Source organism: Vigna unguiculata, chromosome 7, assembly GCF_037176805.1.
Source record: "Vigna unguiculata cultivar grain cowpea cultivar isolate G323 ecotype 2 chromosome 7, ASM3717680v1, whole genome shotgun sequence".
Classification (NCBI taxonomy): domain Eukaryota; kingdom Viridiplantae; phylum Streptophyta; class Magnoliopsida; order Fabales; family Fabaceae; genus Vigna; species Vigna unguiculata.
Window position 1 is genome coordinate 12,631,963 of NC_140798.1, and position 20,117 is coordinate 12,652,079.

General features: G+C 33.0%; 2 protein-coding genes across 2 annotated transcripts; both read left to right on the forward strand.

Annotated features, from left to right (window-relative positions):
* Positions 1-8,660: 8,660 nt before the first annotated feature.
* Positions 8,661-9,320, forward strand: LOC114190724 (zinc finger protein ZAT11-like). The gene has a single exon (XM_028079711.2). It carries the CDS (start codon positions 8,727-8,729, stop codon positions 9,123-9,125), a length of 399 nt encoding a protein of 132 aa, XP_027935512.1. The 5' UTR covers positions 8,661-8,726; the 3' UTR covers positions 9,126-9,320.
* Positions 9,321-18,551: 9,231 nt separating this feature from the next.
* On the forward strand, positions 18,552-19,296 carry LOC114192521 (zinc finger protein ZAT11-like). The gene has a single exon (XM_028082268.2). It carries the CDS (start codon positions 18,623-18,625, stop codon positions 19,103-19,105), a length of 483 nt encoding a protein of 160 aa, XP_027938069.1. The 5' UTR covers positions 18,552-18,622; the 3' UTR covers positions 19,106-19,296.
* The last annotated feature ends 821 nt before the right edge of the window (positions 19,297-20,117 follow it).

Genomic DNA, 20,117 nt, shown 5'->3' on the forward strand with positions numbered 1-20,117 from the left:
TTTTTTTTCAAAATGAAAATTTTAATTAAAAATGTGTACTCCTTTCTACCTTAACTTGTTTTATTGGATATGCAACATATGCTATGATTAAGCCTCAAACAAACTACTATTAAAACATAATAAGGGAAGTGAATCCAAAAACAACACATTGAATTGGCGAAATTTTTAAAAATAAGTGGCCACTTGCATAGGACGATAATAGATGATGGGGTCACTTGACAACCAACTTAGTTGAATCCAAAAATTCAGCAACATAAAAGGAATCTTCCATAATCATTGCCACATATACCAAGTGAAGCAATTTTTCACAAAAAAAAAGGAAAGTGGTTGCAATGATTTGGTCTTGTCTATTCCGAAGTTGCATCAAAGGTACTAAAGGATGCATATATTTTGTCAAACACTCACAAGGTACTTGAATTTGATAGAAGCGTTACAAGGTTCTTGGTGAAAGAGATGACCAACCTAAGAGAATTTAGATTAGCTAAAAAGCTTTGTCGTTTGACTAAATGAAAGTGGTGCAATTGTTAAAAGTTTAAGAAGCTTCACCTCTATGTGTTTTATATGCTTCCAACATGCAAACATGTCCACCACAATTTTGAGGTTCGATAAAATCAATTATATGACAATTTGTTTAAGGAGCTTGAACACGAAGATTATTAGCCAACACATGAAAGTCCACAACTTTACCTCATTACAACAACAAAAAGAAGTTCCAAATGTTGTCCCAAATTAATAAAAGTTAGTGTAAAATGAATAATAGGTAACAAATTTGTCCAAAGTAATACTCTTATTATCAAACTTCATGATACACATCACTGATTCGACAATTCTGAACTTAAGAGTCTCAACTTTCCTTCCCTTCAATAATTCACTAGTGCATTTTACGCTTTTTAACTCAGACTTTATGCCTCGGTCATAGTGGAAACGAGGCATATAAACACACTGTGGCAGTTTTGTAATTTATGCAACATTTTATGTCCCGGTTACTAGTTGACCCGAGGCATAAACTGGTCTTATGCCTCGGTTCTAAGGGACCCGAGGCCTAAAGCCACTCCAAAATTTCCCTCCTCCCACCACTTGGATTTTTAAACTTAAAACAAAAATTTTATGCACCGGTTGATAATGACCCAAGGCAGTATAGCTAGTTAAAATGGTCAGCCTTAGGCCTAAATCCCTTTCTTCAATCCTTTGCAGGAAACCCTAGACGCAGACGAACATCTCCCCCACCAAGCTTCTTCTTCATCCTTCATGCGGGAACGTCACCCCACCAAGAACTACCGCAAACGAACCTTCCTGCTGCCAACCAAAGCCGTCGCTGGAGCAATCGTCAGAACCGACGACGTCACTAGTGTTTTCAGCGCTTTCCATCTTCTTCTCTATGCTAGAGTTGGACGACTTCTTCCTTGCACGACTAGCCTCCATGCTGCAATCGCACTAGCCGCACCGTGGCAGCCGCACCGCACCATTGTCGCCAAAGACAACATCGGCAACATCATTTCCTACGCTTTAGGGTTTTTCGCTCCATCTTCTTCTCCAAATGTGTAGCCACCGAGCTTTCAACCCCTCTCTTTGTTTCCGTTCTTTTTTTTTAATGGTTATTTGTCTTTGTTCTTCTTTTACAGAGGAGAAGAAAGGAGGAGAATGTTGGGACTGCTAGATATGGCTCTATGTATTGGCACGAATTAATTGGTAAAGATGAATATGTGATGGTTTGATAGCCTCTGTTTTGGTGATTTTGTTCAGGTGATTGAGATTGGGGGGTGAGGTTTGTGAGGAACCATAATCGGTGATGGAAGGATGTATTTATGAAGTGTTTCGTGATGTTGGAAAGATTAATCTTTCTGCAAAGGAAAAATGGAGTGGAAGATGGGGTTAGGTCGTGGAATGGTTCCAAAGTGGGGATCAACATTGTGAGGGATGACAGAGGAATGAAGAGAATTCCAGAACCCCATCTGAATTTGTTTTTTTAATTTTGAATGTCTTAGGCCTCGGTTCCATCAGAACGAGACAATAATAGAGAGATACAGCTTCGGTTCTCAGTAGAACCGAAGCATAAAATGGGTGTTTTGCCTCGGGTAACACTCGAGACCAAAAGCTAACCATTTTTGGCCTCGGTCTTATATGTCTCGATTCTAAAACTGGGGCAGAATAGTAACAATAACTGTGACCAAATACCCTTCTTGCACTCATGATTATGTTGTAGTATATAATATGTCATTATCGTTAATGTATTAATAAATGATTTAATTATATACATTCTTTTAATTAAAATCAAAATTTCTCTGTTTGTTTATTTGTTGTTTTATATATTTTTATTTAAATTCTTACGTATTTTATTATTTTGACTAAATATAAAATCATCGTAATTTCCTTATTAAATATTTTACATTTACATTTTTCAAAAACATATTGTAATCTCTTTTCGATGTATTCACTTTTATTTAATTATTCATTTAGAAATATTTATTTTTCAAAGAAATACTGTTCAATGTTCACCTTAAAATTTTTAAATTATTTTCTTTACTTTTGAATAAAAAACAAAAAAAAAATTAAAATTCAATTTGGATTCTGAAATCGAATTTCAATTATTTTGTACTCGACGTTCAGAATTCAACTCATCTACATTAAAATTCGACCGACAGTTACATTAAACTGTTATGTTTGAATAAATATTTAAGACAATACGTCATGGAAGAAAATAAGAAATATATATATATATATATATATATATATATATATATATATATATATATATATATATATATATATATATAATTATTTCAAAGTTCCTGTTCTCACACATTTTTACGATTCGAAGTAACTTTGATATTTAAAAAAATTAAATGTATTTTTTTTATACTTTAAACTAAATTGTATATCTATTTTATTATTATTTATATCATATATATATATATATATAAATAAAGATTCTTCTTTTTATATTTACTTTTAAATCTTATCTTTTAAATTAATTTTTTATTAAAATAATTATTTTATCTATTTTACTCTTTAAATAACTCTATCTTTAAATTTAATCTTTTTATTTGATTCATTTATTTATTATTAATCATGTTTGATTTAATTAATCAATTACGTACAAAATAAATAAAAATTATTTATATTAAAATTTATAAAAAACTATTTATATTTACAATAATAATACCAAATATACCAAGATCAAGAAATACATACCAAATAGAGTTTCTCATGGTGAGAAGACCCAAACACCCCAACAATTTTACTTACGAGAAGCTTTTTAGATAATCAATCCAAATAAGAAAGCACATATCTATCTTCGAGAATCATACATGTTCTCAGTCAAACATGGTACTTAGTGTGATTTGGACTCCTATACAAAGGAAATTTAGGTTTCCTGTTATCAAAGTAAAAGTGCTTAACTCCTACTGGCATTATTGCCACCTTGAAGAACCCATACTTGAACTATTTGAAGGATTGGATATATGACATCAATATACATTAGTGGGTTTGGCTTATCAACGACAACCAACTTATCACAATACCTGGCCGATTACAATATTAATGCAAAAAGATTTGTGGAGTGGCTTTCAAATGGAATACTCGGCATATTAATCTAAACCCTTGTAAGGAAGCCCAACTATTCAGATGCAATTGTTTTGGGGCAACATTTAGTACTCTAAGGACTCGCATAGTGAATTCATCAAAGGGGAAGCATATGTGCAACTCAAACACCAAAGCCGGGTACAAGTAGAAAAAATCATAGGGTAACCCTCTTGGCCGAGGCACACACGTTCCCCAGGATGTACTCTCTTTGTACTTACAATATAATCTTTTATTGTGGTAGCTATCATCTCTACTTTAAGGGCTAATAAAGCTATAGAGGAAGCCTACCTAAACATGGACATCTGTGATCTAACTCGCAAGTCAACCTAATCGTATCGGGTGCGAGGTAGTGTCGACACCTCCTTGTACTATCACTTCGAACATTATCAATACTACTAGAATAAGGTAAGCATAACAAGGCATCATCCCTACTGCTACAACAATCCTTAGACTTACTAGAAGAAGTATAAGACGAGGAAGAGAATGACATACCTAATAGTGCACGACAACAACTCTCTTTAACGCTAACCCTCACAAGTCACGGCTAAGTGGTGGGGAAAAATTTGGTCCCCACCCCTATTCATACCAAGTAACCCCGCCCTCAAGGACATTTTTGCCAAGCATCCCCCACCGTTACATCTAGCATATCTAACGAACCACAATGGGTGACTCTTCATTGGCGCGCCTCCTTATGCAACGTCCTTCAAGTATCTCTCTTCATGGAAACCAACAAACTTGTACTACTCGGCCTAAGGTGGTTGGGTATTCCTCGGCCTATGGAGGACGTGCACTTCTTGGCATGATGAGGTAGAACACATATTGGCACAAGAAAGATGCATGTGTAATGGTCTTCATGCATTCCACACACGCATGTGGCTTCCTCATGCGTCATGATCATTAATGCATGGTCATTAATTCATCAACATTAAGAAACATTGGCTTCCCAATCCAGCAAGGTCATTAATGCATCAACATTAAGACGTAGGTGGCTTCCCAATACGTCATTAATGCATGGTTGTTAATGCATCAGTATTAAGACGTAAATGGCTTCCCAATACCTCAAGGTCATTAATGCACCATGATGAGCAATATTTTCCCTTATTCCATTGCCATTTTGTGCCCATCTCGAAGGTTGTTTAGTACTTAATTGTCTTTTATTAGTGCATTTTCCTCAATTGGGCTTCATTGGGCAATTATTTCGAATTTTGAGTAATTTGGTATTAATTAGTCTAATTTTTGTTTCTAATTGTTTTTAGGTATTTTATGGAGCAATTTTTGGAGCTTGGATATTAATCTTAAGATGAAGAGAGAGTTTCCCCATCATTGCAATGTTTGCGCCATGTCATTTAGCATGCCCATGTCACCAGACCACCATTTTTCAACCAATAGTGGCATTTTTGTAATTCTGAGTGGTAGAATGACAATTTTTTAATTATAGGTAACTGTGGTGATGTGACCACGTTTTTCGAGGGTTTCCTTAGTGTAAAGCACACTCTCTTTTTCCCCATTTAGTATTTGATTTCTAAGTGCAGCACCCACTTAGGGTTTTTCGTTTTTGATGATTTAAGACCATTGGAGCACCACCCAACTTAGGGTTTTCGTCCCCTTCAATAAAAATTCGTGTTTGTTCACTCTTTCCCTACTCTTCTAATGCAATTTTGTTTCTGTTTGATTTTTTTTTTCGAATTTCATGTCTAGCTAAGCTTTTGGTATTGATTCCTTGACAAAATTGAAATAAAACCATGAGGTTGTTGTTCGTTTTGAAATTTTGTTCTGGTTTGCCCTTTTTCAAGGTGCATTTTCATGGTAAAAATACGAAATTGATGGATGCTTTGTAACATCCCGACCGAATATTACAAATTTAAATAATAAAATAATGAAGTAAATAATAAAACTTCATTTATTATAACTGATATTCCCAAAACGCGGGAAAATTAAAAAACTTTTATTACTTTCACAATAAACCAAAATTCATAAGTATAAATAAGGTTGTAATTATCCAAAAGTCCAGAATATTCATAATTACAATTTATTTGAAAGCATAAAAAAAACTTCATAAAAGTTCTGATAAAATCTTCTCCCAAAACTAGCCCCGCTCCGTCTCTAGGCCTCACCAGATCCACCTGCAATAACATCTGCTCCCGTGTATCGCATACACGATCATCGCCAAACACAAGCAGATAGGGTGAGCTAACAAATTACCCATATATATATAATATTGCACAGTTATATATATATATATCACACAATCACACAATCACACCAATACTGCTACAGTAAAATCGCCTAGCTCTTATTCAATAATTAAATTTTGGGAATTTAATATTATTTTCGCACTTAAAAATTGTATTTAGTTGCATATTACATTATTGGATATTCTTGAGTTTAATAATGCAATAATAATTTAATTTAGGTCCTTAAGAGTGTAAATAATGAATATTTTAATTCATTAATTAAGTCCCAAAATAGAAATAGTTCTGGTTGGCTGCACCCCATGTTTTCGTGATATTTAATATAATTCTATGATTATATTATCACTCAACATGATCAAGCATATTATTAAAAATAATAATAAATTAAATAACACACAATTGACATATGTAGGACTTGAACCCAAGTCCTCTAACACAATTAAAGTACTCTCAACCAATTAAGCTAGTATTTTTCCACATCATATAAATCAATAATTAATTCCTTAAAGGCTCCCACTACCCGCATTTATTAATTAATTATTTATTTAATTATTTAATTTTCACGGATCTTACATGCTTAATCTTAATTTCGTTTTTCTGCACCTAAAGCGACTTATAATCATGCTTAATGAGTGTGGGTCGTTCATAGTATGCTTAATTTGTGGGTGTTAATTGCTTGAAGTATGCTTGGCTTAATGGCATATGTAACTCGTGTTAATTATTGCTTAGTTGATTAATTTGGGGTTTCATGGGAGCAAGTTGGATAGAACAATTAATTGTGTAATCTGTGATTGGTGAAATTTAGTTGAATCAAGGAATCAATATGTTTTGAAATCTGTTTAATTAAGCTTTGCAATTACATTTTGTTAATTTTGTGTTTAAAATTGAATCTGCCAAACCAACCCCCCCCTTATGTTGAACTGCAACATGGAACCTTTGACTGAAAATAATGGTTAGTAGGAGATGACCTTGGGTTAACTCCTGAGTACTGCATTTACATTGTTTTATTTGGTTGGGTACGACCTCGATCACACCAACATTAACACACATTTGGTTTCCCAACGCAAAGTGGTCTGCAAGAATCCTCACCAAATTAAGAGGGATGTACTCCCTAGTTCCAACACGACACGACCTGCAAAGTTGGGATAGTCAAGCTTCATGTTTTAACTTAGTGGGGTTCAATCTTTCCCAACACATCTTGGCTCAAGGGGTCCTGATACTACAAGGCATGCCACATTACCAATACACCACGACCCATATGGTTCTAATACGACAAGGCATGCTACGTTCCCAACACATTTTGACCAAAGGAGTAGGAACGTTGCAAGGACCACCACGTTCTCGGCTTAGGCGAACCAATACAGCAAGGACAACCATGTTGGCCTACATCTCGACCTCCTATCTTATATTGATCAAGACTCTTGTTTACACTTCATTCAACTACGAGCCTGAGGGGGCTAGTGTATAGGGTGAGTTCTTAGCCCAGGATGGCTAAACACATCATGGCCAATATCACCATTTATCAATGGGTTGAGTACGTTTCGACCATGTGGAGTTATGATAGGAATCACGTAGTTAAAGCTTGCAATGATTATTGTTTAAGACATTATGAAAGTTATGATAAGGTATTTACGAGTACTTATGGAGAAGATCTAGACATTACTGAAGGAAATCAAGCATATAATAGGGATTACAGGACAGGTAAAAGGTATCTAAGAATTATTCCACTATTATCTGATATCATTGCATGCTCATTTCTTAGTTATTAACTTTGACTTTAGCATCGGAGTACTTGCAGGTAACTACCTCCTACGTGTCCAAGTGGAGGAGTTCTAGGAGCAGCAAAAATCTTGTAGAACGAGAAGAGCGAAGTGTTCTATAATAATTCGGTTCCATACAAGAATAATATTATTGTTATAAAAGATTTTTTATCGTATAAAGGATATTTGACGTAACGTTTAATGAAAAAGATAATTTACATAATTCTCTATAATTTAATTTAAAAATAACATAAATTTTTGAAAGTAATTAAAAGAAACATATTTATGTCTTCAAAAATTGAATCAGAGATATTATTAGTCAAAGAGTTGAATCCCGATTTGAAGTCATATCATGGTTTGTTTTTAGTTACTCTGATGATTAACTTTTTGTTTAATACTGAGCCAACCAAGATGGAATGAATGACCTATGCATCATCATCCATTGTCAAAATGTCAACGCACCACATTTATCTTCAACACAGACAAAAACAAAACTTCTTCGTTCTCATAATACTAAACTAAGTAACCGAGAATAAGCAAATAAATCTAATTTTTATTAGTATTAAAAATGTTATTTTATAAATTAAACAATATTTTAAATAAATCATAATTTTTATTTAAAAATATTAATTATAAATAATGTCTCAACAAAAATTAAATAAATTTTATTATAAGTAAAAAATATTAAATAAAATTAATTATATAAATTTAATAGATAATTTTATTTTAAATTTTTTTTAAAAATTAATCTAAAAATAATTGTAACATATTTTATATTTAGTCTATTAATAAATAAATAAAAATCTTTTAAATTTACTTTACACCTCCCGATCCATAAACCAACCTTCTTATGAACTTGCCTACTCTTTTCTTCCTATTGCTGCCATGTTTTCCACAACAACAATATTCCCTTTTTCCGTACCAATTCGAAGTTTCAAGGAACATAGAATCTTAGTGGCCCCACTTTCTAGGTTGGTTCCTAGTTATACTATCTCATTACTTTGGCTTTGGCATCGCTTACGTGTTTGTGCACCTCAACCGAACACCACCGCGTGCACCCAAAATCCTATACTTATCAAAGTCAAAGTCCTATACTCTTCTCTCTCTCTATATATATAAACCAATTTCAAAATTCACAACACAACAACTTCACAATCTCAAAGAATATTTTCCTGTAACTACTTAAAGAGCCATGAAGAGACAGAGAGAAAGTGAAGGAGCAACACTAGAAAGCTGGGACATCACAAACTGTTTAACCATGACAGATAAAACTGTTTCCGCCACATTCCCAGAAGAAGCATTTGAGTGCAGAACGTGCAACCGCAAGTTCTCTTCATTTCAAGCCCTGGGTGGCCACAAGAAAGTGAAAGTTGTTGAAGAGAAAGAGAAACATCTGAAACGAACACGGAGTGATCCCAAAACTCACATGAGAAGACGCAGAGCTATAAACCAGGTTGTTGCCAAAGTTTCTGTCATGAAAAGATCGTCTAATGCTAAGCCTTTCTGCTTCGACCTCAACTTAACTCCTCTCCAGAATCACTTCAACTTCTTCTTCTTCACAAAACTGTCACCTAAACTTAATTCTCATTAGTCTTTGTTTTCCCCTTTCCCTTCACACCATTCATCATATTCTTTCAATTCTTTATGTAAAACGATGCCTTCTTCCTATTCTTTACAAAGCGAGTTGCATTAGACAACTAGTGTCACTGTAACGCGTGCAAGTGTATTAAAAATATCTTCAAATCGTGATTCTTAGTTCTCTAATGGTCATATCATATTATTACAAGTAACAATCGTACTTAGTTATGCGTTAAGGTCAAGAGAAGTTAAGAAATATATATACAAATAAATATATATTTAAGTTATTATCGGTTTAATTGTGTTGGTGTAATTTGCTTTTAATTTAATTTGACTTAGATGATGTAATATAATATATGATAAAGTTATTGTTGATTACTGTTGATCGATTCCACCCCACCCAATTCCAGACAAATTTCAACACTTTGAGTTACTTTACAACTAAAAGAAATAAGTGACTAGTTGTTTCTTGATGTAACCCACAAATAACACACATTTCTGCCCAATTGGACCCTCTTTGAGTAGATTTTCTCTGGTAAATGTGCATCATTTTGCAAATTTGCAGAACTTATGGTAAATCCTTAATTCTCCACAAATATGGTGAGTGATTTTAAAAAAGAATTAAGTTTCTTTAAAATTTGCAGAACATAACATAGATCGATAAAAAAAAACAGATAAAATTGTGTTCAATCTTTAATATTAATTTTTTACAAATTAATTTGGGAATTTAGGTTTGAAAAAAAAAAACACAAATCGATATTGAAATCAAGAAATCAAATACATTAAAATGCTAGAAAATTAAAGTGTTAGAATCTTAAATTGCAATGAAAGTGCAAGAACATTAAAGAATAGAAAATTAAATTAGAAAAACTAGAACAAAACATGCACAAACAAAAAAGTAAAGAGACCAATCATAAATTATAGAGCATCACCTATGATTAAAATTTCTCGATCATATAACTAACTGTCAAAGTCTTTATATAATTATCTCTCAGAAAATATCCATTAATATTTACAGGACAAAGATAAATATTGTGATTTGGTTCTTCCTCCTTCTCTACTTTATTACTATTGCTGATACTGCCTTCATCGTCACAACCTTCGACTCCTCCTTCTCCTAATCCATTATTGCTACTATGGCCTCGGTCACTATAGCCTTCGTGTGCACTGCTCCTATCGCCACCACCTCTGATTCCTATTCCTCCCTCTCCTCCTTTTTTTCTACTTTCACCCACCACCAATTAATTTATACCAAATATTTTGTCTAATTTTACTGAAAAATGAATACCCATTTTACTAGCAGTTTTTTAAAAAAATTTAATTACTAATGAATTGTTAAATATTCAATTATTGATGGATTCTAAAAAAATTCAATTATTAACGAATTTAACTACAATTTTATTACCACAAAAATGGTCAAAACCTAAAATGAAAACTTTGGTACCCATCTTAATAATGTAATTTACTAACGAAAACATAATAAAATTCTAAATTATCGTCGAATTTTATTCACAAATACATTACTAAAGGGTATTTATTATCAACGGATTTATTATCAATGAGTATTTATGTCGGTGATTAAAATTTCACAATTTGTCGATAAAACAAAATTTACCAAGGAATTTTTAATATTAGTAAAATTTTGTCAATAACTTAAAGTTCTTGTAGTTATATGTAACATCCCATTTAATAAATGAACTTAATTAAATGAAACATCACATAGAATATTATATAAAGACCACACAATGAAGTATATTTGTATCCACTGTTACAATAATCCAAAAGTATACTTAGAAAAGGTATCTAAGGCACACAAAGATGGCATGAACAGAATAAGAACAAAAGTTTGACAGCTATCCAAAAATACGTGCTCATAGAGCAAGATAGTACATAGGCCACAATGCCTTAAAGAAATACTCGGAGCAAGGGAATCCAACCCAAGATTAGTTACGTTGCGGAGTTTCCATCACCCTTATGACCACTAGGGGTTCCCGCATCTGCTTACATCAATAAATTGATGATCATCGCAAAAGGAGAAAACCACACACAAAACACACAAGCAAATAGAAAGGGTAAGCTAGGGTAAAAAGGTTTTATCATATAATTGAGCATGCAATGTAAAAGTCAAGAATACATGAATCAACCAAACATGTGATAGCAAATAAGCAAGACTCTAAGACTCAATTATCTGAATACATATAATTAGTCGGATTCACTGGATGCTTGCACTTGTGGTGGCCTCTACTGCTTTGTAGAGCCATTGCCAATGGGTTTCACCCTACCACGCACAAGGTTAGCCTTCAAACATCTAAGGTCATTATCCTGCCAAAGACTAGGGCCTCCTGCTACTCTCACCACTTGAGTCAGAAAGCTCTACGTGAGACTAACTGACTCTTTAGAGCTTTATGATGCAATCCTTACTTGAATCCTTACTTAATTGTATATTGAGGCACCACCACGAAACCTTACTAAGAGGTTCATGAAATTACGTCCATTACTTGAGGCACCACCATGATTTCTCACCAAGAGGGTCATGAAATTACGCCCATTACATGAGGCACCACCATGAGCTCTCAGCAAGAGGATCATGGAATTATGTCCATTACATGAGGCACCACCATGAATCTTACCAAAAAGGTTCATGGAATTACGTCCAACTCATACCATAGCCATGCTTTACCAATCAACCATAGATTTATCATGCATACCAATCTCATGCCCATATTCAACCAATTCATCCAATCATGTTTCATACGCATAATCATACCCAAATCATCAATTCAAATCCCAATATATCACATAGAACATACATGGCATCATACTTGAAATTGTTTAAAGCACAAATCATCCAATCATGTGAAACATCCATAAATACAATCAACTCTGTCAATCTCGTTCAGGCTAAAGAGCTCTCGCTCAGACGAGAGGAATCCCTCACTCAAGCTATCAACTCTCCCTTGGGCAACATTGCACATAGGGGGCGTGTCGAGGTCTCGCTCAAGCTAGCCCATCTCGCTCAGGAGAGACTACTCTCACTCAGGCAAGTGGCCTTCGCTTAGGCGAGCCCTCGAAACAGAGAGAGGGATGGGTTGCAGCTGTTCTCGCTCAGGCGAGAGCCCTTGGCTTAAGCGAGAGCTTTACGTTTGAGTGGCCACACGCTCTCCTGGGCAAGTTCAGCAGATCCCACCAGTTCTCCCTTGTGCGAATGCCATATTCGAATCACACCCACAACACAAGCAATGTATTTTCACACAATAAACAACATGAATCAAGCATCCATAACGTAAAACAGACTAAGCATGCAAAGGTAACTTAAAAACAATGAAACCCTAGCTTCCCTTACATGAACAGAGGCTAGTAGACAACGATAAACACCAAACAATGAGCACTACAGCTCTGGGAACAACTTTGTGGGCTAAAAATACAACACCAGAACCAAAACGGGGTTACTATGATGAACCTAGTTGGAAACACGAAAGTAAAGCTAGAGAAGAGAATATATGGGTTGAAGGCCAACTTACGTGGAATAGAAATGGAGTTCAACTAGCTTGATGAAGAACAAAGCCAAACTCTAGTAGAGCTCTGAAAAGAGAGAAAAGTGAGTGAGGAAAAGGGGTTGTCTTGCGAAATGAGGGCAGAATGAGAGGGATTAGGGCTGGAAAAGGGTTTTGGAGCACCCTATGGGCTGGCATTAGGCCCAACCGATAAGGCCAGGCCCTTAAACATTAAGAGTAGAAAAAATGGGTCTTATATTATAGGTCTAATATAACCTTTAAAGCTAATTTGGGTCCAAACTAAGCTCTAACTTAAGCTCAATTACAAAAGGCAAGCTAATCCACATGAGAGTTTCCTAATCTCTTTCATTGTCTTAGCTTTGATTATGTTTAAATTTTCTAAAGTTTACTGAACTTAGTTGACTTATTGACCTTTAACTAGGTTTGACTTGTTGACTAGAGTTGACTTAACCTAAGTCAATATGCTAATCCATGTTTATGTGTTTTGTAGGTTTAATTAAGTTTAAGTATGATGGATGATGTGGTGCACGAAAGGTGGAAAGTAGAGGTGACTAGACACCTAGGTGGAGAAGAGAGGAAAACATAAAGGAAATGTACCTTTGTACCACTTGGTCTTTAACACCTTTTTGGGCTTTTGTGAGACATTTGAGACACATTTTTTAGAGACCTTTGTTGACATGCGAAGCCTGGATGGTGTGTTACTTGAAGATTTGATGAGGCTTTGTTGAAGTAACTTGAAGCCATTGCATTCAAGTTACTCAAGTTGATCAAGCCTTATATGTATGCATTCCATATGGATCAATCATTAGGAAAACAAGCTTGAAGATTGTAATTCACTTTGTAGAGCATTTAGCATTTATTAGATGTATAGAGTATTTATTGTCTTTTAAATTATTGGAATATTTTTCAACAGGCTAAAAAATGTCTTTTAATCTATTGAATAAATTTTTAACAGGTTAAAAGATTAGTTGTAGTAGTCTTAAATTGTGACTTATTCAATCAGTTGATTTATTTTTTAATCGACTGATTTCACTTAAGTTTAGTGAAATCAATTGATTGATTTGAAAATCAACCTGTTGAATTTCGTAACAGTTTGACTATAAGGGCTGTATTTTTCAAAAAGAGAGGTAAGAAGACCAATTTTGAGCGTGAAATCATTCTGGAAACCTGAGAATTCTCTCTCTTTAGTGATCATACATATTGCAGCTGGTGAAGATTGATCTTGGATAAATTCTTAGAGCATTTTGCTTGGTGTTTGAAGCATGGAGAAGGTGTTTGTGGTAGGCAAGATTGTGCTACCACTGAGGTTTGATCTTTCTCAAGCTTTGTGTGTGTGCCTGGTAGTTTTCCAAGTCTGTAAGACGTGTCTTGTTGTGCTGCTGTGATTCTTGTGTGATTTTGTAAATCTTTTGAAATAGTGTAAAGTCAGGCTCGGGTTTTCTTGAGTGTTTTGGCATCATCTACAGGATTGATCATGTTTGTATAATTCATTGGAACCTGTCTTGATTAATATTTTATATTATAATTTGGTCTCTAACACTACTAAAAAAATACAATTTAGCAACCGAAATTAGCGACCGAAATAATTTGGTCGCAAATTATAACTGAAATAGCCACCGAATAGTAGTAGTCGCAAATTAGTGACCGAAATAGCGACTGAATTAGTGTATATCACTATTTATTGCTATAGGGACTAAAATAGCGACCGAAATAATATTGTTTTAGCTACCGAAAATTTAATGGTCGCTAAGATATGCTTAATATGGTAATTAGCGACTGAAAATGTTTGGTCGCAAAAGATAATGTTTCATCGTATTAGCGACCGGAATAATATTGTGTTAGCTACCAAAAATTTATTGGTTGCTACAATATGCTTAATAAGGTAGTTAGCGACCGAAAAATTTTAGTCGCTAAATGTAATACTTTAGCCACTGAATTAGCGACCGAATTAATATTGTGTTAGCTACCGAAAATTTTGTTGGTCACTGAAATATGCCTAATATGATAATTAGTGACCAAATATGTTTGGTCGCAAAAGATAATATTTTTCCTTCTGCTTCTTGCTGGAACTTGTTCACTTGGGATCCAGAAAAATATTGAAATAGAGCTTTTTCTTCTTTTTTGTCTTGTAAGGCATAAGAGTATGGGTGTGGAAAAGATGGTTAAATTATAGGAACTAATTTCGTTGTTTACATAGGCTCATTCTCCCATATTAAGCTCTTGGACTTTCAAGAAGTTCATTTCCTCTGTTTCCTGTCTAAAGATTTTTTTTTTGTTTACAGTTCAATATGTTATTTTATTAGTTTGGAGATAATGTGTTGACTGCAATGAAGAATTTTTGTTAGTGTGTTAGGTTGATACATAATGTTCAAATGCACTGTTAGGATTGGGAAAATAGAGGAACATGTATCATTAATTTGAAATTGTTTATATAATAATTTAATAAGGTAATGAATGACATGTTTATATACGTTTTTGAATATAAGATTTGAGAAGGTAGTAGCTAGAGTGGTACAAAAGTTGAGGTTTTATGTGCAAACTTTATCATCACAAAAGTTGAGGTTTTACTGCATCTCCTCCTTCATTCACGTGTGGTGGATGATGCATAATTAATATGATGCAAGTAAGAAGAAGCATCCTGACTAGGAACAAATTAAATTTAGTTTTAGCCATAACAATCCATGAAAATATTTTAGTTTTAGCCATAACAACCCATGAAAATATTTTAGTTTTAGCAACAGAGGTACAAATATGTGGCCATAAGAGGAATAAACAAATATATTAGTTAAAGAACTATTGGTTACAACAATAAATAATTTTCAAATAGTAAATCCCACATTGTTTTTGGTCTTATGTCAAATATATGTTATAGTTTTTAAATTCTTTTCTTTTTAGGAAACCCGTGGCTACCAAGTAGCTTAAGACACATTGGCCAATGATATATATATATATATATATATATATATATATATATATATATATATATATATATATATATATATATATATATATATATCTTTAATATATGCACACATTTTGTTCATGCTCTTAATTAATTTCTTAATTAAGCCATTGTGCCTTCTTCTCCCATGGAAAATATTGTCTCATCTTCATGATATATGTGTAGCTTTTATTGATCAAAGATGGTTTTCATCACTTGCGTGATAAACAATTGATAGTTACTAATTAATTCTACAATTGCATACTGTTATACCCACCTTTTTAGGTTTTTGGCTTTGTTGTTGATGGTGTTAAATATGTTATTCTTTAATTTCTACACTCTTTATTGCCTTCGATCAGAAGAAATTTGCTTCATTATTCATCTTTTTTTATGGTTTCTTTGGACCAACTTCAATCCTTATTATACTTAGCTAACTACTGGTATATCCTGATACTTAAGCTATATGCTATATTTGTGGCAGGTTCATTTGGTGCTGCAGGAAGTAGTGAGAAAATCAATTGCCAAACTACATGTTTGAGTTAAATTTATTTATTTTTGGCTACTGATGGTGTGAAAGAAGTAATATATGATTTTATTTAAATATGGCAGTGATTGTAGGTATTGGGATTGAAGCGGTTTCCGACTCTTGAAGCCAAAGTAGTAGCATTATCAAAGAGATAATAAAGTAGACTAGTTTAGTGATGTATACCACTTGTAATTTTAGTTGTATGATGACTTCAAAACTTACGTACTTATTTCTTTAAAATTATTTTCATTGTTTTTACGTTGAATCATGTAATATGTACGCTTTTAATTTTTATACTATTTACTCATTATATATTTAAGTTGATTGTCATTTAGCATAATTAAATTAAAAGTATTTATAATAAGAGAAGAAAATTGTTTATAATAAAGTCAGAATATTGTATATAAACACATAAAATTATGTACATAAAAGTAGTCATTGTAATATATTAGTTATATTTTTTTCGTTACTTATTTAGCCACCGAATTATATTGGTCGTTAAATGTTTCTATTTTTTGTTACCATCTGCAACTAAATTAGCGACTGAAAATTTTTAAATTTAATAAATTTTTTATTCAAGTTAGCGAGCAAAAAAAGAGTTGCTTGCGACCGAATTAGTCACCAACAATTTTTGTGTCTAAATTGGTCTCCTATAGCAAAAGGTGACCGATACTTTTAGCGACGAATTAGCGACCAAAATTTCAGTAGCTATTTAGCGACCACATTTCAATTCGGTCGCTAATAAGTTTGCCACCAAGGTTTTCGCAACTACATATTTTTTGTTGCTATTTCGGTCGCTAAAGGATTTGCGGCCGATTTTAAATTTTTTAGCGACCAAAATAGGTGATTGCTAAAATGCTTTATTTTAGTAGTGTAAATTGATCAGTAATATTAGCTACTTAGGTTTTGGATACCAAAGGAATTGGTTTCTAGATTGATCTCTAAATAATTAATTAAAGATTAATTTAGTGACCAATTCATTTGGTAGTCAAAACTTAGGTAATTAATATTAGTGATCAAATTCATAATAAAAATTATTTTAGTTGCCAATTTAGAAACCAAATTATAATTTTTTGAAACTAGTTTAGTTACCAAATAATTTTAAGTTTATAAATTAATAAATTGGTCAATGTAGTGACTAATTAATCATCTTTCTTCTGAAAGATATTCACGAAACATGATTTTCCTTTACCAATAGTGGTACTGTATACGAGATTAAAAAGGTTAAAACCAAATATAATTTATTAAGGTACGTAACAATGTATTATTGTATTATGATTTCTAAGGCCGCTCTAATAGTATCTTATGGCTTTTTTATCCTTTTACTTGTATTTTAGATAAAAGAAAAGATATATATAATACCGAATTTAAAATCTGGTAACGAAGCCGGTAGCTTGAGGTTTTGGTCAATTTCATTTATTTCGTCGTTGGTTTAATTTTTTGATCCAAGAAGGTCAAGAGGCATAATGACTGAAAAATATAAAATTTGCATTTAACATATTCCAAAATACTCATCTCTGTAAATATAAAAAAATATGGAAATATTATTTATGAAAGTAATCAGAAACTGAAATACAATTTTAATCCTCCTATTTCTGTCAATTCTTAATTTTGGTCACTACTCTGAGACATTTTCTCTAAACTTTTTATAATTAATGAATTTAATTGAACGAAATTGATAGTTTAGATTTAAAAAATCTCATGAAGAAAATTTTGATATCATATCTAATCCAAAATCTTAAAAAGAATGATTTCATAGAAATTTTCTTATATGATACTATTTTTTTTTATCTCTATTTACCGTAAACTTTGACACATACATGAATTTCCAGGACAAGGTTTTCAACCCATCAACATGGATCTTAGTTCCTGCACTTGAACACAGAACCATCTTGGGAGCATTTTTTATGTTTGGTCAAAGTCAGTATCTCATGCAGAAACATCAACAGAACACAAAGATGGTTAACTATATACAGTTGAACCTCAATTTGTTTTTGTTTATGTTGTCACAATGCACAATACAGAAGAATATTGTTTTATGAATTTCATTCCAAGTTTCAAAGAAGGACTACTTCCTCTTTGGTTGAGTAGCTCGCCGCACACGACTTTGTCACTGCGCAGCACGCACACACCTTCTCATCATACAGTTATAATAATTCCTCAACCAGCGTGTGTAAAATGCGTAGAATATGACCATTAACACTTTTCTCTTAATTCAATAACATGTTCTTAACGAAGTTATTTGATGTTGAAAATTATACAAAGTCAGATAGGCCAACAACCGTTAACACTTTTACTTTCTAAGTTTCAACAGGTTTGAAGGATTCGTTTAGACAAAATTAGCCTCCAACAAATGGTTTATTTGTTTAAAGCAGTCAAAGACCTTGACTTTGTCTCAAACGGCCTATAAAAACCAATCTTTATGCCCTAACTTACCATCATTATTCACATCTCAATTTCAACACCTTCTTTCAAATATTTCACTGTGTCATAGTTAATTACGTTTCATTATTTCATAGATTTGGCAAATGAAGAGACAGAGAGAAGAGAGCGTAGATTTGGCAAATTGTGTAGTGCTACTCTCTCATCCCAGAGAAATCAAACGTCACAAACGTTTGGGGCCGGTGGAATTTGAGTGCAGAACCTGCAACCGTAAGTTTTCTTCGTTTCAAGCACTTGGTGGGCACAGGGCCAGCCACAAAACGGCGAAACAAGAGGTGAAAGAAGAGGAAAAGATTGTGAGATTGGGAAATAAGAGGAAAAAGCACGAGTGCTCCATTTGTGGTCAAGAATTTTCTCTGGGTCAGGCACTGGGAGGACACATGAAAAGGCATAGAATTTCGCTAAACGAAGGGTTTTCTTCAATAAATCAGGCTCTGGTAAAGGTCCCGGTTCTTAAAAGGTCGAATAGTAGGAGGGTTATGTGCTTGGACTTGAACTTGACCCCTCTGCAGAATGACTTGAAGCTATTGTTTGGCGATAAAGCACCCACAGTTGATTCCTTCGTCTGATCAATTCTTCTCACATCACCACCACCACGATAACTACACTTTGTTTTAAGTATTTGGTTACTTGTGATATTTTTCTGTTTTTCTAACTAATGTATTCTTTCGATTCTTTAATGTACATGTTTGTTTATTTTATGGGATACACCGATCGATATCTTTTATGCTTTAAAGATATGTCTCAAAATAATCACAATGTGAAGAACAATTGTTGGCATTAATCAAAGTTTAGAATATAAGGTTTAACTTTTTTTATTATTATTTATTTATTTTTTCATATTGCCCGTTTGGGGATGATTAACATCCATTGAACTACTAGCTGGAAGAATAAAAATGATTTTGTTAAAAAATCAGCAAATGAATGAAAATGTTTCCTTTCTTTTCTTTATAAAGCAAAATGTGTTAGTTGGAATACAAAGATATTCAAATCCATATCGCGAAGACATTTTCATTATTAATTATAACATTCTGAGCACTTTGTTTTGTACAGTAGAAAATTTCAAAAATAACTGCAATTATATTATTGTCTAACTCTTGACTACCTCTACCCCAAATGACAGAATACTTCAATTATAATATATATATATATATATATATATATATATATATATATATAAAAAGATTAGTTTAAAAAGTTAATTCAAGTTGTTTTCAAAACAGAATTATGTGAATTATATTTAATATTATATATATATGTGTGTAAATTATATGAAAAGAAACATATACGAATTGAATAAAAGTTTTATTACAATTAAAAAAATCCGGTGACGGCTTTTTTTATTTAGGGGTTCTTTTAAATTCAAATATGTAAAAATGGGTTTGTTGAATTTTTTTTTTCAAAATAGGGTCAAGTCGTCATGGTGGAGGACGACATTACAGGTGAAGTCGTCCTCCACTGTGCCGATTTCCTTTTTTTTTTTTTCAAAAAGCAAAATTGTGCTCTAGGAAGCCGGTTTTCATTCACTTTAAAAGTGAAGTCGTCCTTGGGCACGACTTCACTTTTTGTTTTTTTTTTTAT

Excerpts from the sequence above, each read along its gene's own strand:
- LOC114192521 (XM_028082268.2), top strand. The coding sequence starts at position 18,623 with ATGAAGAGACAGAGAGAAGAGAGCGTAGATTTGGCAAATTGTGTAGTG.
- LOC114190724 (XM_028079711.2), top strand. The coding sequence starts at position 8,727 with ATGAAGAGACAGAGAGAAAGTGAAGGAGCAACACTAGAAAGCTGGGAC.